This window comes from Diceros bicornis, chromosome 29 (genome assembly GCF_020826845.1).
Source record: "Diceros bicornis minor isolate mBicDic1 chromosome 29, mDicBic1.mat.cur, whole genome shotgun sequence".
NCBI lineage: Eukaryota > Metazoa > Chordata > Mammalia > Perissodactyla > Rhinocerotidae > Diceros > Diceros bicornis.
Genome location: NC_080768.1, coordinates 35,889,224 through 35,914,301, shown reverse-complemented (window position 1 = coordinate 35,914,301; position 25,078 = coordinate 35,889,224). Strand labels below are relative to the sequence as shown.

Genomic DNA, 25,078 nt, shown 5'->3' with positions numbered 1-25,078 from the left:
CTATCACAAGAATAAATGGAAAATCTGAATAGTCCTGTGAGTGTTAAAGAAATTGAATCCATCATTAAAAATCTTCCCACAAAGAAAACTCCAGCTTCATTGGTGAATTTTGCCAAATAGTTAATGGAAAAACTAAAAAATTTTATAGAAACTCTTTCAGAAAATGGAAAATGTGGGAACCTTTTCCTAACTCATTTTATCAATCCTGATACCAAACTCTGATAAGGGGTTAACCCTTGCCCCTGAGACCCAAGCCCAAACTCTCTGGGTCCTTCTGTCTTCCGGGATTCACCCTGTGGGTCAGCCAGCAAAGGGGCAAGAGAAAGGTGATGGGTAGAGCAAGAAGCCCGGACAGTAAAGTACAGCCCCCGAAGCCAATGCAGCCTCCCTCAGAAGCCCGGGTTGGGGTTCTGGGGAAGGTGAGGTGGGCAAATATCTGGATTAACTGAGACCTGTATGCAGCCAGCCAAGTCCGGTGAGAAGGCCCAGGAGGAGGAACATGGCCCACTCCCCAGAGCCCTTCCTGAGTAAGGGCAGTTGATGCAGCTCCCCAGCACATGGGGCCCCAGGCAGTAAACCCCAGTGGGTGGTGGGAGAGCTGCTGAGAAGAGCTCAGGGAGCCAGGTGGGGACGGAAGTGCCTGAGTTGAGATGACCCTCTTCAGTTAGGGCCCCTGAAATGGTAGGACTGCAGCCTCAGAGTGGAGGAAGAGAGAAAAACAGACACGTATGCAAATTGGTCCACACTCCGTTTATTGTTTCCTTCAGCTGTGATCAGGGGAGGAAAGGTAGAATTTTCATTTCTCAGTGAGACCCTCGGTGATATCCATTGCCTTCTGAAGGAATTACTAGTTACTGTGGAAGAGAACAAAGACACGCATGCTTGAGGTACTGATAGCAAATATATTCCCCTGCACTGCAAAACATACAAACAGTTGGAGTACTGACAAGCGAAAACTTCATATGGCAGAAAAAAGAATTCTAGAAAGAATTTTTCCAATTTTGTTTGTGCAATTATTTGGCTGTAACTTATTTACTCTACAATCTTCTGTGATTTTGTGGGAACCACCATATTCAATGAGAAGTACTTGCAAATGAGAAAATCTAAGATTTTTTCCACACACAATGAAATGTTCATGAATATAACAATTAAGTTAAATCTTTGCATTTTTTTAGAAATTTAAATACATATTAATTTTATTTTTTCCATATCTTGGAGCCAATCATTTTTGTTTTTGTATGTTGTAAACAGTGTCTTGGTTTTGGCACTTGGAAACTCATGGGCCTTATGCATTGTGCCTGCAGTGCCTAATGGGTAAAGTGGCCCTGATTATGAATTCATTTGATAGACTAATTTACATGTCTTATATCTTATTATAATCAACTTTTTAATTCCATTCTATCCACAAAAGCAAGTTCCCAACAAACTCAAGAGAACTTTACTAAACTGAAGAAAAAAGACTATGTGATTTAAACGTTCAGTAATAAGATTAGCAAAGATTAGTAAATTATTTTTGGTGCAGTACTTTACCAATTCATCTACCCAATAAACACTTAGGAATTAATTGTGGATTATGAATTTCATTTTAATTTCAAACGTACTTATTTTAAGAGATACCTCCTAATGTATTTATCTTCTGTTAAATGTTTGGGTGCTTTCTTGTGATTTGAATCCAAATAAACAAGGAAATAATGATACGATACAATCTGACAAAGTTATATTTTTTAACGGCAGTTTCTTCCACTTTCCTTTCAAAATTGTGATTAAAAAGAAGTATCTGCCCAATTTCTATTTTTATACTAATTATTACCAAAAGTCAAAATCAAATTCTTGGGCCTTTTTCCTGCTTTTATATCCATAGATTTCTTATTTCTGATAGAGAGAAAAAGAATAAATTGAAGACAAATTAAGCAAGGTTAATTGACAGAGAGGATAATACAGATAGTGAGATTAGTAAGAGAATTCAGTGATAAGATTGATATAATTTTACCCTTCCAATCTTTTCCTCATCTATGCTATTTTATATCTTTGAAACTTACAGTATATTTTTCCTACTACTCTGACCACAAAACATACCTATTTAATAGAGTTAGTTCTCCCCCAAACCAATAAAGGGATTTCCGTATCTATACTTGTAGGTCTACTGACATGTCCAACCCAATGGATTTCCAGCTTTTAAAAAAATTCTTGTTTTGGTAGTGTTTGCCCAAGGAGTTGGTTCTAGCAACATCTCCTGCTGGCTTTCCAATTAAAAAAAATACTGAAAATAAAAATTTTAAAAGAACAGGGGAAAAAAGGAAAATATAATGGATGCTGTAACAGTAAATCACAGCAACTATGTCTGCCTGGCTTATTAGATTTAAATGAAAGAATAATCCAAGAGTGCTTTTCTGGTATATGCTAAACACAAGCCAAACTAATAGGTTAAAATTCCAAATTACATTCTTCAAATACAATATATATTGTCCTATGGATGATGCCCTTAACTATCTCTCAATCCCGTTGAATATCACTTCTAGAGGAGGATGATTATGTGAGTGACATATTCTATAATGAGAGAGAATGTGAGGGGACAATTGGAGTACTTATAACATTAATTGTGTATGTAAAGTTCAAGGGTAATCATTCATTTATTAAACAATTATTTATTGAGTATTTACTCTGCTAGGTGCTAACTATAAATTAGTTAGCAAAATACACGTGGCCATTACCCTCGAGCGATTTCAGAGTATATAGGGAAAGTAACACTTCTAGGTAAACAAAAGGTTGGAAGAATTATAGTGCTTGAACACTATATCACAAATCCTGTAGGAAAGGTGACAGAGAATAGAAACAATAAAGACAATCAGCTTTTTTTTTCATACTTAGTTTGGAGAAAGTACCTAACATCTAGAAAAGGGTGATTATGTTAGAAGACATCCAAAAACAACAGGAAGAATAAAGGATACAGAAATGTAATAGCTTCCCTAGTGGAGAGACTGACTTCATCAAGGAGGATAGAAACTATATAATGTTGTGGTGTAGCCTGAAAACTTAACCTGTGGATATAAAGGATATTCTGGAATACCAGTGGATTGAATATAACTAAAAGAAGACACTTTAAGGAAAAATGCCAGACAGTACAAAAAAACTAAAACTCTACAAGTGAGAAAGGAAGGTGACCAGACCAGTCAATATTGATGACTTCAGAAAGATCACAAGGCCACAACTGTGGAGCATGGAAAACTAATAACCTTAAAAACAATTCAGAGAACCCTTGTTAACACAATTGTGGTCTGTTGAGGGGCTATGGGAAATGTAGAATGTTCCTGTGTTTATGATACTGTCTCCTAGATAAACTGTTCCTAAGTGGGATAATCATTCACTCAGTTGTTCTTATTGAATTTGTGTGTATAAATGTAATCTGAACATAAAAGTAGTATTTCCCTTTGTGTATCCTATCATAAAGGATGCAAAAATGCTCTGCTTATGAGTTAGTTTCACAAAATAATTATAAATATCTTGTCTCTTATTAGATTTAACTAGTTTTTTCCTATATATCAAAAGGGCTGGCCTAGTGGTTAAGTTCAGCACGCTCCACTCTGGCGGCCCAGGTTCAGTTCCCAGGCAGACCTACACCATTTGTTGGTAGCCATGCTATGGTGGTGACCCACAAACAAAACAGAGGAAGACTGGCACGGATGTTAGCTCAAGTTGAATCTTCCTCAGCAGGAAAAAAAAAAAAGAGTAGGCAATCAAAAATTTAGTCAACTGAAGAAAAAAGATTCAGTTAATTAATACTCATTACTAGAATGGGAAATATTAATAAGTCGTTTGTAGTGCCATACTTTATCAATTGTGGCTGCTCAAAAAAATATTAAATGATTATCTTTTTTTTTAAAGGATAATTTTATTCTACTCTTTTTTTTTCCCTCAAAGCCCCAGTAGATAGTTGTACGTCATAGTTGCACATCCTTCTAGTTGCTGTATATGGGATGTGACCTCAGCATTGCCGGAGAAGCAGTGCAGTGCTCCGGTGCGTGCCCGGGATCCGAACCAGGGCCGCCAGCAGCAGAGGGCATGTACCCAACCGCTAAGCCACGGGGCCGGCCCTTTTTTGTTGTTGTTGTTGTTGTTAGCAAAACTACTTTATTCTGATAAATAGTTCTAAAACAAAATTTGTTCATTCTTATTTTCAACATATACTTATTGATAAGAAACACTTTCTAAGTTGCTTACCTGCTGGTAGATGTTTGGGCACTATTTTCTGACCTAGATCCAAATAAAAAAAAAAATAATGTCCAAAAGTTAATACTAAGAAACTTGCCTACTTTAAAAATGAAGATCAGGCCATTTAATACTAAAACTAACTCATTTAACACCTGGGGCATGCAAATAAGTAGCATTCTTATTTACCCAACACCAAGTACAACATACAGTGCAAAATTTAAATCCTCCAGTGGGGAAAAGTATCAAGATAGCAGAGATATATTTTTTCTTTATCACTTCTAAGCACAGTATAAAAGTTTGACTCTGAATGCCTAAATTTGGCCTGCAGGCTCCAATTTAGCTTTTTATTTGTTGATATGTAAATTGCCACATTTTGCAAATTAAAGCTCATAGTTCACTTCTGGACAATCTAGCAGACTGAACTAAAGGGAAAATTTCCCCTTTCTATTCCACAGAAAAGCTGAAGAAAATAGCACAAAAATGTAATACCTAACTGAGATTGACAGCCAGAAAAGGCTTTTCCTTCTGTCAATAAAAAACAAAGAAACTAGAAGTTCAGAAGGAAACCAGGAGCAAAAGCTGAATGACTACAAGGGAATCTGAATTACTTACACCCTAAGGGATGTGGTTTTAATAACTGTAGCTTAGAAGGAATTGAGGGCACAGATATTTAGAGGTAAGATAGCTAGAATGAAGCCCAAGCCCAGGAGTCTTGAATGTGAAACCAGGGGCCAACTTGCTTTAACTATACTCAGTTAATTGTCAGTTTGCAAAAGTAGTTAGATAATGCATTACTAAAGCCCACTCTATAGATAACATCTCTGATGCTTGGGTCACCATAGTACTGGGTGCTTAAGTTGTTTTTAGTCAACTCCTTGTCCAGTTCAGGCCGGTTAAGACCACTGACTCCTCACCTGGGCCCATTCAATAGAGGACCCTTTGACATCAGGGGTTGGAAATTCCACCCTCAGATCATGCTAATGCTACCATTTTGTGAACATGCATCCTATGAAGAGCCATGAAACTTGACTATGCTTGTGCAGATTATTAATTACCTCACTTCTCCTCCCCATAAACACATCTAATCCCCATATTCAGAGAGGCAGATTTGAGAGTTCTTCTCTCATCTCCTTTCTTGGCTGCCTTGTGAATAAACCCTTTCTCTGCTGCAAACTCGTCATCTCAGTGATTGGCATACTACACAGCGGGCAAAATGAGCCTGGTTCAGTAACAAATGGGGATAATAAAAGCTATGGCCACTGGGAATGCAACAGGTAAATTGTCTCAGCCATGTAGATGGAAAAGGATCACCTAGAGATGCAGAACCCCAGGCCTGCACCACATATAGGGGCAGGACCTCAATTGCTCAATTCCACAACCCACAAATTTGAATCAGCAAGCATAGAAAGTAATGAAACATTCATGCCCCAAGACAGGCAACTTTGAAACATTCCCCTCTTCCTAATGTATACCCCTACAACTCAGGTTGTGCAGAATTCCCATGAGAACAATCATTGCCCTGAGGATGAGCTCACAAGCCTTAATTACAAACTACTGTGTGTTAAATGCCCACAGCCATAACACAGCAGAACAAAAAAATTCACACATTAAGATCAATGGATAATATAAAAAACCTTTAATAGAAATGTTTAGAGTCCCCACAGAGATCAAGGCAGGAATAAGGCAAGAAAAGGATAGATGTTAAAAGAATGGGTGATTTGGAAGCTGATATGAAGAAATCAATGCCAGATAGAGAAGTGAAAAAGCATAGAATACGAACAGGCCAGTTAAGAAATATGGAGGCTGTTAAAGAAGAAATAACAGGCCCAAAAAAGCCCCCAAGACAGCAAACTAAGACTTAATTACAGTTTCAACCTATCCTAAGAATGTGATCTTTTTAACAGTCAATCTGAAATTTCCTGATTAGACTAGTGGCATAATCTGCATTACAAAACTCCTGCTTTCCCTTCCACCAACAAAGATGTCCTGGCCTCAACCAATCCTTTGTTTTCTTTTGCTAATAACTGCTTTACCCCACCCTCCTTCTGCCTATAAAAACATTCCATTTTGTACAGGTCCTTGGAGCACCTTTCTATTTGATAGATGGGATGATGCTGGATTCGTGAACCATTGAAGAAAGCCAATTAAATCTCCAAATTCACTTGGTTGAAATTTTATTTTTAACAAGGTTAAAATGCGAACACTCTCCCAAATATAGTTATTTTAGATGGAGGAAAAAAAAAAAGAATGAAGAAGAGTCAATAATTGAAGAGAGAATGACTGAATTTTTTCCAGAATTAATGACCTGAGTGCTGATATCTATAGAATATATTGAATCCAGAGCTGGAGATATAAAACTAAATTATATCATAACATATCATAATAAAATAACAAAACATTTAGGACAAAGAGGAAACCTTCAAAGCCATTTAGAGAAAATATACATTAATTGGAAGAGAATAAATAAATTAATCAGACTGACAACTGAGGTGCCATCAAGGACAATAAATGTCACATTACAACAACAGAATACTTTAAGAGTTGTGGACAGTGACTTCAACTAGAAGTCTGTAACCATTTAGCTATCTTTCATTGATGGGTGTGAAAAAAAGACATGTTCAGGCATGTAACTCAAAATGCTTATAACCACAGACACTAACTGAAACTAAAAGGGTTGAAATTCAGTAAAAAGGAAATTAAAATCAAAATGAAAAAATGTATTCAAGAATGGTGAGCAAAATAATTGGTAAATACGTTGTTAAATCCCAGTAAGTATCATTTAATATAAAAATGATACAATAAAAAAATTTTTAATGCACACCTGAAATTTATATAATGTTATAAACCAATGTTACCTCAATAAAAAAAATTTTGAAATGATCATAATAATAATGACAACAACAACAGTGACTAATGGATGGGGAGTCCTGTGATTAAAAAACCCAGAAGTTAAAAGTCAAATGACAATATATGAGAGATTAATGATTGGATTTTGCTGTTGAATGTTCTAAGATCCTTCTGTTATTTAGCAAAAGACTGGAAATACTGATTGAATTTAGACATTTAAAAATCAATTATACTAGAGTGGTATTAACATAACCCATACTGGGATTCATCCCACCTCTCTGCATTCTTTGACTTCAACAGCATTTCCCACTGACTTTCCATCAGATAAAAATTATTCCAAAAACAAGTGATCTGAAAACTATAGTGGATGTTATATCAGAAAGCACAGCAATAGTGTCAAGTGACATTATTAAAATTTAAATGAATAATTATCTTATAAATGATTCCCTGGTGCACACCAAGCCAGAAGGCTAGACTAGTGGATTAACATTCCAAATTATACTACTCCAACTAAAATGTGCATTTACCTATGGGTGATGCTATCATCCCTCACTCATTATAAGTGAATAACGATCCTGGGAGAGATTAATTATGTTAACAAGGTTTCAGGATGAAAGATAAAATGATGAGAGAGAAAGAAATGGGGTCAGTTATAACATTATAGACATATGGATGTGTGTGTGCATGCATGGGTGTGTGTGTATTTTCGTACCTTTGTGAGTTTTTTATTTGGCTGCCTGTGTGTGTGTGGATAAGATTAAAAGTAATCATTCATTCATTGATTCAACAAATATTTATTGAGCCATGAACTCTGATACATGCTGGGTATACAATGCTAAGCAAGATAAACATGGCCTTTGCCCTCTAAGGTAACAGAGTATAATAAGACATATGTTGAAGGTGAGGAAAAGGTAACTGAGATTTGCTCTTTGAGTGCCCTATGATAACTCCCTGACACAGAGAAGATATAATAATGAAAATCAATGGTTTTAGTTGAGTGATAGTAACTCATGACTCCAAAGTATCACTATAATAATAAAAGAGAGAGAAAGGATAATAAAAGCATGTATTCTTATTGAAAAGGAAGACCTCTTCTAGAATAAGATAAATTATACAACCTTGTTCTGCAGCCTAGAAAGTTTACTCTATAGATCTGGATGTTTTTGGAATAGAAGTGGACTCTGGTGAAACCTAAAAGGAATAACACCAGCCCCCTATACAAGTAAATATAGATTTTAAGTTAGAGGAGGAGGAGGGAAAAAATCCTAAACATTTTATATCTGCAGAAGGACCTCAAATCCAAAAATGTTGGATGTGGAAAACTACACACTTACTGTATTATTATACAGAGATATCCACCTTTCAGGAAGTGGAGGCAAGTCTAACTAAAACTACTTTGTAATACTGAGAGGCTATGGAAGATGTAGAATTATTGTTTCTTTATGACTTTTTCTTCAGCAAGTTGTTCCTAAGTGACCAGGGTAAGCACTCACTCAGTTGTTCATGAGCATACATATTGAGTTTATGGTTGTAGCGTCTCCAAATAAAGAAGTAGAACTACTAAAATACCCAGAAAAAAAAGTAACAAAATGGCAATAAGTACATTCTTATAGATTGCTAATGTAAATGTCAATGGAGTAAATGCTCCAATCAAAAAGCATAGGGTGGGGGGCCGGCCCCGTGACTTGGCGGTTGGGTGCGAGCGCTCCGCTACTGGCAGCCTGGTTTTGGATCTTGCACCAACGCACCTCTTCTCTGGCCATGCTAAGGCGGCATCCCACATACAGCAACTAGAAGGATGTGCAACTATGACATACAACTATCTACTGGGGCTTTGGGGAAAAAAGGAGGAGGACTGGCAATAGATGTTAGCTCAGAGCCAGTCTTCCTCAGCAAAAAGAGGAGGATTGGCATGGATGTTAGCTCAGGGCTGATCTTCCTCACAAACAAACAAACAAAAGGCATAGGGTGGTCAATTGGATAAAAAAACAAGACCCATATATATGCTGCATACAAGAGACACACTTCAGACATAAACATATTCACAAACTGAAAGTCAAGGGATGGAAAAAGATACTGCATGCAAATGGCAATGAAAAGAAAGAGGGGACAGTAATACTTATATCAGACAAAATAGACTTTAAAACAAAACCTGTAACAAGAGACAAAGAAGGGCACTACATAATGTTAAAGGAAACAATCCAACAAGAGAATATAACACCTGTAAATATCTATGCACCCAACACAGGAGCACCTACATACATAAAGCAATTATTAACAAACATAAAAGGAGAAATAGACAGCAACACAATAACAGTAGAAGAGTTTAAGACTCCAGTTACACCAATGGACAGATCATCCAAACAGAATATCAACAAGAAAACATGGGCCTTAAATAACACAATAGACCAGATGGACTTAGTAGATATATAAAGAACATTCCATCCAAAAACTGAGGAATACACATTCTTTTCAAATGCATGGGTAACATTCTGCAAGATAGATCACATATTAGGCCACAAAACAAGTCTCAATAAATTTAAGAAGACTGAAATAATACCAAGCATCTTTTCTGACCACAATGGTATGAAACTAGAAATCAACTACAGGAAGAAAATCAGAAGAACCACAAATAGGTGGAGATTAAACAAAATGCTACTGAACAACTGGCTCAATGAAGAAATCAAAGGTGATATTAAAAAATACCTGGAAACTAATGAAAATGAAAATATGTCATGCCAAACTTTATGGGATACATAAAGAACTGCGAAAGCAGTTCTAAGAGAGAAGTTTATAAAAGCCTAACTCAACAAACAAGAAAAACGTCAAATAAACAATCTAATGGTGCACATAAAGGAACTGGAAAAAGAAGAACAAACAAAGCCCGAAATCAGTAGAAGAAAGGAAATAATAAAAATCAGAGCAGAAATAAATGAAATAGAGACTAAAAATACAACAGCAAAAATCAATGAAACTAAGAGCTCGTTCTTTGAAAAGAGAAACAAAATTGACAAACCTTTAGCTAGACTCACCAAGAAAAAAAGAGGGAAGATTCAAGTAAATAACATCAGAAATGAAAGAGGAGAAATTACCATGGACACCTCAGAAATACAAAAGACTATAAGAGAACACTATGAAAAGCTATACACCAACAAATTGGATACTCTAGAATAAATGGATGAATTCTTAGAAATTATACAACCTTCCAAAACTGAAACAAGAAGAAATAGAGAATTTGAATACACCAATCACCAGTAAGGAGATCGAAAAAGTAATCAAAAACGTCCCCAAAACTAAAAGTCTAGGACTAGATGGCTTCCCTGGAGAATTCTACCAAACATTCAAAGAAGAATTAATACCTAGCCTTCTCAAACTCTTCCAAAACATTGAAGAGGAGGGAAGCTTCCTAACTCATTCTACAAAGCCAACATTACCCTGATACCAAAACCAGGCAATGACAACACAAAAAAATAAAATTACAGGCCAATATCACTGATGAACATCAATGCAAAAATCCTCAACAAAATATTAGTAAATCAAATACAACAATACATAAGAAAGATCATACACCATGATCAAGTGAGATTTATTCCAGGGATGCAGGGATGGTTAAACATCTGCAAATCAATCAACATGATATATCACATTAACAAAATGAAGAATAAAATTCACATGATCATCTCAGGATGCAGAAAAATCATCTGACAAGATGCAGCATCCACTTATGATAAAAACTCTGAATAAAATGGGGATAGAAGTACAGTACCTCAACATAATAAAGGCCACATATGACAAACCCACGGCTAATATCTCAACGGACAAAAACTGAAAGCTATTCCTCTAAGACAGGAACCAGACAAGGATGCCCACTTTCACCACTCTTATTTAACAAAACATTGGAAGTCCTAGCCACAGCAGTCAGGCAAGAAAAAGAAAGAAAAGGGATCCAAATTGGAAAGGAAGAAGTGAAACTGTCACTATTTGCAGATGACATGATTTTATATACAAAACACCCTAAAGAATCTACCAAAAACCCTTTAGAATTTGTAAGCCAATACAGTAAAGTTGCCGGGTACAAAATCAACATACAAAAATCAGTTGCGTTTCTATACACTAACAACGAAATAGCAGAAAAAGAAATTAAGAATACAATCTCATTTACAATTGCAACAAAAAGAATAAAATACCTGGGAATAAATTTAACCAAAGAGGTGAAAGTCCTGTACACTGAAAACTACAAAACGGTGAAAGAAATTGAAGAAGACACAAAGAAATGGAAAGATATTTCGTGCTCTTGGATTGGAAGAATTAACATAGTTAAAATGTCCATACTTCCTAAAGCAATCTACAGATTCAATGCAATCCCTATCAAAGTCCCAATGACATTTTTCATGGAAATAGAACAAAGAATCCTAAAATTTATATGGAAAAACAAAAGACCCGAATAGCCAAAAGAATACTGAGAAAAACAAAAAGCTGGAGGTATCGCATGCCTGATTTCAAAATAGACTACAAACCTTTGGTAATCAAAACAGCATGGTACTGGCACAGAAACAGACACACAGATCAATGGAACAGAATCAAGAGCCCAGAAATAAACCCACACATCTATGGACAGCTAATTTTCGACAAGGGAGCCAAGAACATACAATGGAGAAAGGACAGTCTCTTCAATAAATGGTGTTGGGAAAACTGGACAGCCACATGCAAAAGAATGAAAGTAGCCCATTATCTTTCACCATGCACAAAAATTAACTCAAGATGGATTAAAGACTTGAATGTAAGACCTGAAACCATAAAACTTGTATAAGAAAACATAGGCATTATCCTCTTTGACATCAGTCTTAGCAGCATCTTTTCAAGTACATGTCTGACCAGGCAAAGGAAACAATAGAAAAAATAAACAAATGGGATTACATCAAACTAAAAAGCTTCTGCACAGCAAAGGAAACCATCAACAAAATGAAAAGACAACCTAACAACTGGGAGAAGATATTTGCAAACCATATATCTGATAAGGGGTTAATATCCAAAATATATAAAGAACTTATACATCTCAACAACAAAAAAACAAACAACTCAATTAAAAAATGGGCAAAAGACCTGAACAGACATATCTCCAAAGAAGATATACAGATGGCCAACAGGCACATGAAAAGATGTTCAACATCATTAACTATCAGGGAAATGCAAATCAAAACTACAATGAGATATTACCTCATGCCAGTCAGAATGACTATAATTAACAAGACAATAAATAACAAGTGTCGGAGAGGATGTGGAGAAAAGAGAACTCTCATACACTCCTGGTGGGAGTGCAAATTGGTGCAGCCACTATGGAAAACAGTATGGAGATTCCTCCAAAAATTTAGAATAGAACTACTAAATGCTCCAGCTCTTCCACTGCTGAGTATTTATCCAAAGAACATGAAAACACAAATGTGTAAAGATAAATGCACCACTATGTTCATTGCAGCATTCCTCACAATAGCTAAGATTTGGAAGCAACCTAGGTGCCCATCAAGGGACGAACGGATGAAGAAGATGTGGTATATATACACAATGGAATACTATGCAGCCATAAAAAAAGATGAAATCTTGCCATGTGTGACAACATGGATGGACCTTGAGGGTATTATGCTAAGTGAAATAAGTTGGAGGGAGAAAGTCAAATACTGTATGATCTCCCTCATAAATAGAAGATAAAAACAACAACAAACAAACACCTAGAGACAGAGATTGGATTGGTAGTTACCAGAGAGGAAGGGAGTGGGAGGAAGGCGAAAGGAGTGATTAAGCACTGTGTATGGTGATGGACTGTAATTAGTCTTTGGGTGGTGAACATGATGTAATCGATGTAATCTACAGAGAGATTGAGATGTAATGATGTACACCTGAAGTTTATATTTATATAATCTTGTGGACCAATGCTACTGCAATAAATAAATTCTCTTCCCCATTTATGAGTTAACTCCATAAACATTTCACCAATCATTTATTCTTTTATTTCCCAAGAATAAACTCCCAACACACGTTAACAAACTAAAAGAAAGACATTGATTTGTCTAGACAAATACTCACTAGTTACTAGATTGGCAAATACTAATAGGTTATTTTTGATGTAGTACCCTACCAATTGTTGCCACTCAATTAATACTTAGCAATTAATTGTTGACTATCAATTTGTTCACCTTATTTTTAACACATACTTATTTTAAGAAATACCTCCTAATTTACTTACCTAACAGTCACTGTTCGGCTGCTGCTTTCTGATCTGGATCTAAATAATAGTGAAAATATTGCTTCCAAGTTAATACTAAAAAAAAAATGTACCTCCATAACAAATGAATGTCAGACCACTTTGTAACCTGCATTATCTCATTTATACCACTAATCACCACTCATGAATAATTTCAAAAATTTACTAAATTAGGGTATACAAATAAGTAACATTCATATTTACACATATACCATGTCCAAAAAGAATATAAATATCAAATCCCCAACTAGGGAGGGGAGCAAGAAAACAGATTTGTTTTTCTCCTTATTACTTCCCAGGACAGGATAGATGTGTGATTTTGAATGCCTGATGGCCTTCAGGCATTCAAATGTTAGTTCCAGTCTAACATTTTACCCAGTGATAAACAAATTACTAAAGGCCATGATTTAAAACTCTCAGTGACTTCTAGAGAATCATGCAGATGGGCTAACACGGGAATTTCCCCCTCCTATGCCACACAGAGAGAACTGGTGAAAAAAATAACACAAAACACTACCAGAAATTTAAAGGAAGAAACGGGCATTTCTAATGATAATTTGAGAAAAAACAACGAGGAAGTTGAAAGCACAAAAGTAAACAGGAACTACAGCTGAGTGACTCCAGAGGTATGTGAAACAGTTACACATATCAGCTGATTAAGAGTTGAGACCTCCTGGAAAGCTGGAAGTGACCTCCTTCTCTGAACTTGGAAGCCAGGAAAGGCCACACCACCCATGAAACGGAGACAGTGAAAGCTGTCACCATTAGTCTTTGAGATGCAGCAGGAAAATTGCTTCAGAAGTGTAGATGGAAATGGATCACCTAGAGACACAGGAACTCTTAAGTGCTTAAAATGGTTTAGGGATATGGATGGAAAAAATATGCCACAGAGAAATAGGAACCTTAAGCCTTTACCAACTATAGATTCAGGACAACAATTCACGCTTCCTATCACTTCTAGATCTCCAGGTATAACAAGTACTCTAAAAATTGATGACTTAGGAGAGTAAAATATGAAATAATCTCCACAAGGAGGATTCTTCAAAGCATGATATGCAGAATTGTCATGAGACAATCATTGCCACTCAAGATGGCCTTACAATCAAAGAAAAAAGCCACTGAGAGGTAATGTCCACAGCCAGAGCAAACTAAAGAATTCATATACCAAGAATTACAGGCAACAGAAAAACTTTAAAAAAACAATGTTTAGAATATCCATAGAGATCAATAAAGGAAAAGAATCCATTAAACAAGAAATGACAGAACTGAAAAAAAAGAATTGCTAGTTTTTAAATTGTTTAGGAAAATCATACAGAACACTAAGTAAACAGAAATGTAATATATAAAAGACCAGTTAAGAAAGATGGAGAAATTCAGACACAGAAGATTTAGAATGTGGGAGACTCAATATTTGAAGAGAAAGAGTCTAGGACTTTTCCCAAATTGGAGAAAGTATGAGTCCTCACACTGAAAGAAAATACTGAGTCCAGTTGATGATTTTAAAAAAAAGAAATCTCTACCAGAATACTTTATAACGAAATAACGACTCTAAGGACAAAGAAAAAACCCTAAAGGCTGTGTTAGGCAGAATTCTAAAGATGACCCCCTAAAACCCTCATTCCTTGGTTATTCAAACACTCTTCTAAGTACTGCTCTGAAGAGAATTTGCAAATGTAATTAAACTCCAAATCAGTTGCCCTTAAAATACAAAGACTATTTTGGTGGCTCTGACGCGATCAGGTGAGTCTTTTAAAAGTAGAGTTTTCTCCTGCTCGTGGCAGAAGAGGAAGTAAGAGAGAGTCAAAACCCGCGGAAGATGTGACTTGCCCTTGTTTCTTTGAAGATGAAAGGAGGTACATCAAAAGCAATGCAGGTGGCCTCTGAGAGCAGGGAGGGGCCCCTAGCAGACAGCCAGCAAGGAAATAGTTACCTCGGACTTATAGCTGCAAGAAATTGGATTCTGCTTACAATCTGAATGAGCTGGGAGCCCAGCCTGGCCTTCAGGCCTTCAGTTCAGCCTTGTGACAACCCATCCAAATCCACCTGGATTTCTGACTTACAGAACTTGGACATAATAAATGAAAGTTGTTTCAAGGCATTAAGTGTGTGGTAATTTGTTATGCAGCAACAGAAATACAAAGGCTACTACAGATAAAACTCATATTAACCATAAAGGAATAAATGAATCAACACACTAACAGATTTATCATCATCAGTAAATGCCAAACTACTCTGGCACACTTGCATATAGCTGAGGCAAAATAACTCTCCACCTGGCGGCAGCCATTGTTGTGGCCTGGTGTGAGCGTGCTGACACAGACACCATTGGAGTTCTCCCTGAGGCCTGCTAGCCCAGGGTGTGCCCCACCCACTAGAGCACCAATTTAATCCGGCTCAGCCAGGGCAGGCAGCCCACCCTAGAGACTGGCCACACCCAACAACAAGCCCTCAGGCAACTTGTGGGCCTGCATACATTGGTGACTGGATTCTCTGCAGCCTGGCAACTGAGCCGACTTGAGTGGGGCAGGGTGTGCAAAAGGAGTGGGTGGAGAGTGTGGGGCGGTGGCAGAGTGTGTGGGGCTCTCGCTGTGGAGAGACTGGGTCCGCTTGGGGAGGTTGGGGCGCTCACACGGGGCAGGACTGTGTTGACTGTGTGTGTGGACCTGTGGGCGGCAGGGCTTGTCAGCTGCAGAAGACTTGTGCTTCTCAAAGACGCACATAGGAGGTTTGCCCCACCTTCCAAAGCCTGAAACAATTGGGCGCTCCTGTGCCTGAGGCCAGCCCAACCCAGCTGCAATCTTCAGAGAGCTGACAAGAGACCTAATAGGCTAGAGGCTTACAGCAATTGTAAGGCCCTGAGCCTAACAACCTGCCACGCTGGGGGCCTAATCACTTAAAAGAAATACTGCAGCACAAATGTGGTATTAGAACTTGCAGCCAACTGTGCTGGGGCTCCCCACACCTGATAAAGAGACTGAAGGGCCCACAACAACTACAAGCAGCTGAGCATTACAACAGCTGGCCAGGAGCATAATTCAGCCTCCCTGGGCGCCTACAGGGAGAGCAAATAGGCCACAACAGAAGGACACACGTAGCCCACGAAGGGGTCAACCCTGGAACATTGAGAACTGAGGGAAGCACACTGGAAGCCTCCTAAGGCATCACTTACATAAGATCACCTATCCAAGAGCAGGAGACATAGCTGACCTACCTAATACATAGACACAAGCACAGGGAAAGAGGCAAAATGAGGGGGCAAAAGAATACATTCCAAGTAAGGAAACAGGACAAAACCCCAGAAAAGGAACTAAGTGAAACAGAAATGAGCAACCAACCCGACAGAGAGTTCAAACTAAGAGTGTTAAGGATGCTCACTGATCTGGGGAGAAGAATAGATGAACTCAGTGAGAATGTCAACAAAGAAATGGAAGATATAAAAAAGAACCAATCAGAAATGAAGAATACAATACTGGAAATGAAAAATTCATTAGAGGGACTCAAAAGCAGAGTAGAGGATACAGAAGAACGGATCTATGAGCTGGATGAAAGACTAGAAGAAATTACCCAAGGTGAACAGTTAAAAGAGAAAAGAATTAAAAAGAGTGAGGACAGTCTAAGGGACCTCTGGGACAACATCAAGCGCACTAACATCCGTGTTATAGGTGTCCCGGAAGGAGAAGAGGGAGACAAGGGGGCAGAGAATCTATTTCAAGAAATAATAGATGAAAACTTCCCTATCCTAAGGAAGGAAACAGACATCCAGGTACAGGAAGCACAGAGAGCCCAAAACAAGATAAACCCAAAGAGGCCCACACCAAGACACATCATAATCAAAATGTCCAGAATTAAAGATAAAGAGAGAATCCTAAAAGCCGCAAGAGAATGTCAAGTTACATACAAAGGAAACCCCATAAGGCTATCAGCTGACTTCTCAGCAGAAACCTTACAGGCCAGAAGAGAATGGCATGATATATTTAAAGTGCTAAAAGGAAGAAACTTACAGCCAAGAATACTCTACCCAGCAAGGTTATCACTCAAAATGGAAGGGGAGATCAAACTTTTCCCAGATAAGCAAAAATTAAAGGAGTTTATCACCAAGAAACCAGTGCTACAAGAAATGTTAAAGGGACTGATTTAAGGGGAGAAGAGAAGACCACAAATAGGAAAAATTATCTATTTCCATGATTAGAACGTAATGGATACAAATGCACAAAAAAGAGGTTAGATATGATATACAAAAATATAAGAGGAGGGAGGAGGGGAGTTAAAGAGTACAGCTTTCAGACAGGGGTCAAACTAAAGTGACCATCAATTCTGTATAGAAGAAGAAAGGAACAGAGAAGAACTACTAAAACACTGATTAAAAAAAAAAAGGTAAAAAATGGCAGTGAGTACATACTTATCAATAGCTACTTTAAACGTCAATGGACTAAATGCTCCAATTAAAAGGCATAGGGTGGCTGACTGGATAAAAAAACAAGACCCATATATATGGTGCATACAAGAGACACACTTCAGACCTAAAGACACTCACAAACGGAAAGTGAAGGGATGGAAAAAGATACTCCACGCAAATGGCAATGAATAGAAAGCTGGGGAAACAGTACTCATATCAGACAAAATAGACTTTAAAACAAAAACTGTAAAAAGAGACAAAGAAGGGCATTACATAATGATCAAGGGAACAATCCAACAAGAGGATATAACACTTGTAAATATCTACGCACCCAAGGTAGGTGCACCTAAATATATAAAGCAATTATTAACAGACATAAAAACAGAAATAGACAGTAACACAATAATAGTAGGGGACTTTAACACTCCACTTACACCAACGGATAGATCATCCAAACAGAAGATCAATATGGAAACATTGGCCTCAAACGACACACCAGAACAGATGGACCTAGTAGATATATACAGAGCATTCCATACAAAAACCGAAGAATACACGTTCTTTTCAAATGCACATGGAACATTCTCCAGGATTGATCACATATTAGGCCACAAAACAAGTCTCCATAAATTTAAGAAGATTGAAATAATACCAAGCATCTTTTCTGACCACAATGGTATGAAAATAGAAATCAACTATAGGAAGAAAATCAGAAAAGCCACAAATACGTGGAGATTAAACAAAATGCTACTGAACAACGACTGGGTTAACGAAGAAATCAAAGAAGAAATCAAAAAATACCTGGAGACAAATGAAAATGAAAATACGACATGCCAGAATTTATGGGATACAGCAAAAGCGGTTCTAAGAGGGAAGTTTATAGCGATACAGGCCTATCTCAACAAACAAGAAAAATCTCAAATAAACAATCTAACAATGCACCTAAAGGAACTGGAAAAAGAAGAACAAACAAAGCCCAAAATCAGTAGAAGAAGGGAAATAATAAAAATCAGAGCAGAAATAAATGAAATAGAGACCAAAAAAAAAATAGAAAAAATTAATAAAACCAAGAGCTGGTTCTTTGAAAAGATCAACAAAATTGACAAACCTTTAGCTAGACTCACCAAGAAAAAAAGACAGAAGGCACAAATAAGTAAAATCAGAAATGAAAGAGGAGAGGTTACAACAGACACCTCAGAAATACAAAAGATTATAAGAGAATACTATGAAAAGCTATATGCCAACCAATTCGACAATCTGGAAGAAATGGATAAATTCTTAGAATCATACAACCTTCCAAAACTGGATCAAGAAGAAGTAGAGAATTTGAATAGACCAATCACCAGTAAGGAGATCGAAACAGTAATCAAAAACCTCCCCAAAAATAAAAGTCCAGGACCAGATGGCTTCCCTGGTGAATTCTACCAAACATTCAAAGAAGACTTAATACCTATCCTTCTCAAACTCTTCCAAAAAATTGAGGAGCGAGGGAAGCTCCCTAACTCATTCTACGAAGCCGACATTACCCTGATACCAAAACGAGACAAGGACAACACAAAAAAGGAAAATTACAGGCCAATATCACTGATGAACATCGATGCAAAAATCCTCAACAAAATACTAGCAAATCACATACAACAATACGTTAAAAAGATTATACACCATGATCAAGTGGGATTTATTCCAGGGATGCAGGGATGGTTTAACATTCGCAAATCAATCAACGTGATACACTACATTAATAAAATGAAGAATAAAAATCACATGATCATCTCCATAGATGCAGAGAAAGCATTTGACAAGATACAGCATCCATTTATGATAAAAACTCTGAATAAAATGGGTATAGAAGGAAAGTATCTCAACATAATAAAGACCATATATGAGAAACCCACAGCTAATATCATGCTCAATGGTGAAAAACTGAAAGCTATCCCTCTAAGAACAGGAACCAGACAAGGATGCCCACTGTCACCACTCCTATTTAACATAGTACTGGAAGTCCTAGCCAGAGCAATCAGGCAAGAGAAAGAAATAAAAGGGATCCAAATTGGAAAGGAAGAAGTGAAACTCTCACTATTTGCAGATGACATGATTTTATATATAGAAAGCCTTAGAATCCACCAGAAAACTTTTAGACGTAATAAACGAATATGGTAAAGTTGCAGGATACAAAATCAACATACAAAAATCAGTTGCATTTCTGTACACTAACAACGAAATAGCAGAAAGAGAAATTAAGAATACCATCCCATTTACAATTGCAACAAAAAGAATAAAATACCTAGGAATAAACTTAACCAAAGAGGTGAAAGATCTGTACACCGAAAACTATAAAACATTTCTGAAAGAAATCGAAGAAGACACAAAGAAATGGAAAGATATTCCGTGCTCTTGGATTGGAAGAATTAACAGAGTTAAGATGTCCATACTTCCTAAAGCCATCTGTAGATTCAATGCAATCCCTATCAAAGTTCCAACAACATTTTTCACAGAAATAGAACAAAGAATCCTAAAATTTATATGGAACAACAAAAGACCCCGAATAGCTAAAGGAATCCTGAGAAAAAAGAACAAAGCTGGAGGTATCACACTCCCTGATTTCAAAGTTGTATATAACTTCAAAAGCTATAGTAACCAAAACAGCATGGTACTGGCACAAAAACAGACACACAGATCAATGGAATAGAATCGAAAGCCCAGAAATAAACACACACATCTATGGACAGCTAATCTTTCACAAAGGAGCCAAGAACATACAATGGGGAAAAGAAAGTCTCTTCAACAAATGGTGTTGGGAAAACTGGATAGCCATATGCAAAAAAATGAAAGTAGACCCTTACCTTACACCATACACAAAAATTAACTCCAAATGGATTAAAGACTTGAATGTAAGACCTGAAACCATGAAACTTCTAGAAGAAAACATAGGCAGTACGCTCTTCGACATCGGTCTTAGCAACATCTTTTCAAACACCATGTCTGACCGGGCAAGAGAAACAATAGAAAAAATAAACAAATGGGACTACATCAAACTAAAAAACTTCTGCACAGCAAAGGAAACCATCAACAAAACAAAAAGACAACCTAACAATTGGGAGAAGATGTTTGCAAACCATACTTCTGATAAGGGCTTAATCTCCAAAATATATAAAGAACTTATGCATCTCACCAACAAAAAACTACCAACCCAATTAAAAAATGGGCAAAAGACCTGAACAGACATATCTCCAAAGAAGATATACAGATGGCCAACAGACACATGAAAAGATGTTCAAAATCACTAACTATCAGGGAAATGCAAATCAAAACTACAATGAGATATCACCTCATGCCCGTCAGAATGGCTATAATTAACAAGACAGGAAACAACATGTGTTGGAGAGGATGTGGAGAGAAGGGAACTCTCATACACTGCTGGTGGGAGTGCAAACTGGTACAGCCACTATGGAAAACAGTATGGAGATTCCTCAAAAAATCAAGGATAGAACTACCATATGATCCAGCTATTCCACTGTTGGGTATTTATCCAAAGAACTTGAAAACACCAATTTGTAAAGGTACATGCACCCCTGTGTTCATTGCAGCGTTATTCACAATAGCCAAGACTTGGAAGCAACCTAAGTGCCCATCAAGGGACGAATGGATAAAGAAGATGTGGTATATATACACAATGGAATACTACTCAGCCATAAGAAACGATGAAATCCAGCCATTTGTGACAACATGGATGGACATTGAGGGCATAATGCAAAGTGAAATAAGTCAGAGGGAGAAGGTCAAATACCATATGATTTCCTTCATTAAGTAGTAGATAATAACAACAATAAACAAACACATAGGGACCGAGATTGGATTGGTGGTTACCAGAGGGGAAGGGGGGAGGGAGGAGGGTGAAAGGGATAATTTGGTACATGTGTGTGGTGATGGGTTGTAATTAATATTTTGGTGGTGAACATGATGTAATCTATGCAGAAATAGAAGTACAATGATGTACACCTGAAATTTTTACAATGTTATAAGCCAATGTTACTGCAATAAACAAAAAATTAAAAAAAAAATTACTCTCCACCTAGAAGTCCATACTACATAAACTCACATTCAAGAGTGAAAATAAAGACAACTTCAGGCAGATAAGATAAACAGCTTACTACACACAGGTTCACTGTTGGAAATGCTAACAGATGTACTTCATCAAAAAGGAGACTGAACATAAAAGGATGGAGTGAAATTTAAAAAAAAGCAGTGAGCAAATAAAGTGGTAAATATGTAGTGAAATCCTAGTGTATTTTGACTAAATACAGGAATGATAAAAATAATGAGGACATGTGCAGCGGGTTAAATTCAGGAGTATCTAAACACCAAATGATAGTGATATAGAAGAGAGAAAAGAAGAGTGCAGGGTTACATGGGCATATGTTGCTAGAAGACTATTTTATCTAATAATTAAATAAGTAATAATATAATAATTTATTAAAGAATATCATTAAAAGAATATAATTAGAACATATAATGACCAAATTAACAGAAGGAAAGAAAACAGGAATGAAAGCACAATCAATATAATGAAATACAAGAAAGTAGAAAAAGAAAATACTGGAAAAGTATGATAAATACTTTTGCTATGATAAATAGAAAAAATAATAAAATAGTAGAATTTATCCTAAATATATCAGCAAAAATAAGTACCTAAACATTAAATTCAACTATTGAGAAACTCTTGAGATTACATAATTTTAAATTCCATTGGCAGGCTGTTTTTAAGAGATCAACTAAAATAAAAGATTGAAAGTAAGAGGATAGAAAATTTTATCGTATAAATCTAACAAATAGAATGTTGATATAGCAGTTATAAAACAGTGAGGACTGAATTTATGGTTAAGAAACATTAATGGGGACAAAAATGCTATTTATTAATGATAAAAAGAACAGCACAGTTAGGTCAATATAATTAGTTCTCCCCAACTCATAATTATTATATAAATTTACACGAGCTCTGTCACATACACTTGGTCAAATGTCAGGCATTTGCCTGTTTGTTTACCGAAGCACTGCACGAATATAACCCAAGTTGGGTCAGTTCTAGGCACTACATGTTCTTTTTCTTTAACTAATTATACATATCCTATCTCTTATTAGAGTCGGCTATTTTATTCCTTGTTTCCTCAGAACAGACTTCCAATAAACATTTATTAAATGAATAAAAGATTAATTGAGTAGAAACTAAACTACTATACATTAGTAGCCTGGTTTTCAGGTGCATTTCTTTACCAATTGCAGCTGTTCAAAAAATATCTAGAAATTCATTGTGAATTATTAATTCATTCTTAATTTTCAACACATATCTTAAGACACCTTGTAATTTACTTACCTGCTGGCATATGTGTGAGTGCTGCCTTCTGATCTGGATATTAAAAAAATGGAAAATAGTGTCTCAAGTTAGTCCTAAGAAGCTTGCCAACTGCATGAATAAAAGTCAGGCCATTTTATAAGCAGTATTATCTCTTTTACAAGACTAGTTACCAACAAAGAAAACAATATCCAAAGTCACTGATCAAAGATGCAAATAAATAACACTCTTATTTACCCATATACCTCATCTACAAGAATGCAAATTTCAAATTCCACAGTAAGCAGAGTTATCAAGAAGGCACAGATTTGCTTTTTCCTTATCACTTCTGAACACAGAATATAGATTTGAGCCTGAATGCCTGATTCTGACCTTCATTCCTCAACTTTTAACTTTTTATTCATTGATAAAGAAATGCTATATTTTGTAAATTAAAACCCATACTAACTTCTAGACAAACTGGCAGAGTGGCTGGCAGGACAATATCCTCTTTCCATTCCCCTTTCCAATTTCCTCTCCATTCCTCACATAGAGGAGTGGTGAAAAAAAGTAACACAACATTTAATACATAACTGAGATTAACAGCAAGAAAAGACTTCTGTGCTAGGAAAAATGAAGAAACTGAGAAATAGGAGGGCAAACAGGAGCTAAAACTGAATGACTGCAGGGGCATCTAAACCAGTGATATACCTTTGGGGCTAGAGATTTAGGAGCCCTTCCTTAGAAGGAGTTGAGGTCCAAGGCCTTACCTATTACTATATTCAAATAGTACTAAAAGTTTAACTTCAGAACATAAATTCAGTTTACTCGCTACTTAGTGACTCCTCTTCCTTGGTGAACAACTTTTTCAAATTATTCCATGAAACAGCTATTATGGTTGCTACGATGAGAACAGGTAAAGCAATGTAGAGACCTAGAAACCACCGTTTTTTTTCAGCCTTCCTAAAAGCTCTTTCCATGATTAAACCTAAAAATAAAAATACATTTAAAAATCAGAGTAAAAAAATTAAGTTGTCTACTTTTACTTTCAAGTTGCAGCAAACTAATTACAATTTTCTTAATTTTTGTTGTTATTCAAGGAACATGGAAAAATAATAATAGAATCATAATACTTAGGACTATCTCTACAACTCATTCAAAAAGAATAGAAACCAAGTTTCAGAAAGTTCCAAGGTATTCTACATTATACAGCAGCTACAGCAAAATCTCACTATTATACTATAAGTGGGGCCCAAAACTTCAATGATATATAACGTGGGATTGTGTAATTGTGAGGTTAGCCAACAAATTTGCAGTTACAATGTGCATTATCACAGACTTTACCTGCATTTGTGCATATCCTGATTTTCTTTATTAGATTGTTGGCTTTTTTTTTTTTTTGGTGAGGAAGATCAGCCCTGAGCTAACATCCAATGCCAGTCCTCCTCTTTTTGTTGAGGAAGACTGGCCCTGGGCTAACATCCGTGCACATCTTCCTATACTTTATATGGGACTCTGCCACAGCATGGCCTGACAAGCAGTGCGTCCGTGTGTGCCCGGGATCCAAACCTGCGAACCCCAAACCACTGAAGTGGAGCACACGAACTTAACCGCTATGCTACTGGTCCGGCCCCTAGATTGTTGGCTTTTTGACATTAGGGATCTGTTTTTATATATGAAGCCATTGCAGTGCTACGAAAATGATACTGGCATAAAAATCAGGAGACTTGATTCCTTACCCTAATTCTGCCACTAGTTTGCACTGGGTATGACAACCTTAACATATTCCTTAAGCTCCATGAACAAAGGGACTTCGTTCTGCTTACTGTACGTCCCCATGCCATATGACCAGCACCTGGCATATATTAGGGGTTCAATAAATATTTGCTAAATCAATGAATGAATGATGGAAACTAAAGTCATGGGTGAACAAACAGAAAATTGTGCTAGCATCCCTTCTGTCATCTCTTTAGCAGCAATTTATGGATTTTTCTCATTTAAACTGTAAATTCCTTCAGATTTGATTTTCTTTATTTCT

The 25,078-nt window shown here is 36.7% G+C and overlaps 1 protein-coding gene across 1 annotated transcript in view; it reads right to left on the bottom strand.

Annotated features, from left to right (window-relative positions):
* Window positions 1-660: 660 nt before the first annotated feature.
* ADAM32 (ADAM metallopeptidase domain 32) overlaps window positions 661-25,078 on the bottom strand; it is a gene marked incomplete at its 5' end in the record, with an annotated part of 239,609 nt that continues 215,191 nt past the window's right edge. Inside the window, 5 exons of the mRNA XM_058524868.1 lie at window positions 661-854; window positions 1,638-1,676; window positions 13,302-13,336; window positions 23,083-23,115; window positions 23,869-24,028. Of these exons, the coding sequence (XP_058380851.1) occupies window positions 661-854; window positions 1,638-1,676; window positions 13,302-13,336; window positions 23,083-23,115; window positions 23,869-24,028 (461 nt within the window). The remainder of the gene's footprint in view (window positions 855-1,637; window positions 1,677-13,301; window positions 13,337-23,082; window positions 23,116-23,868; window positions 24,029-25,078) is intronic.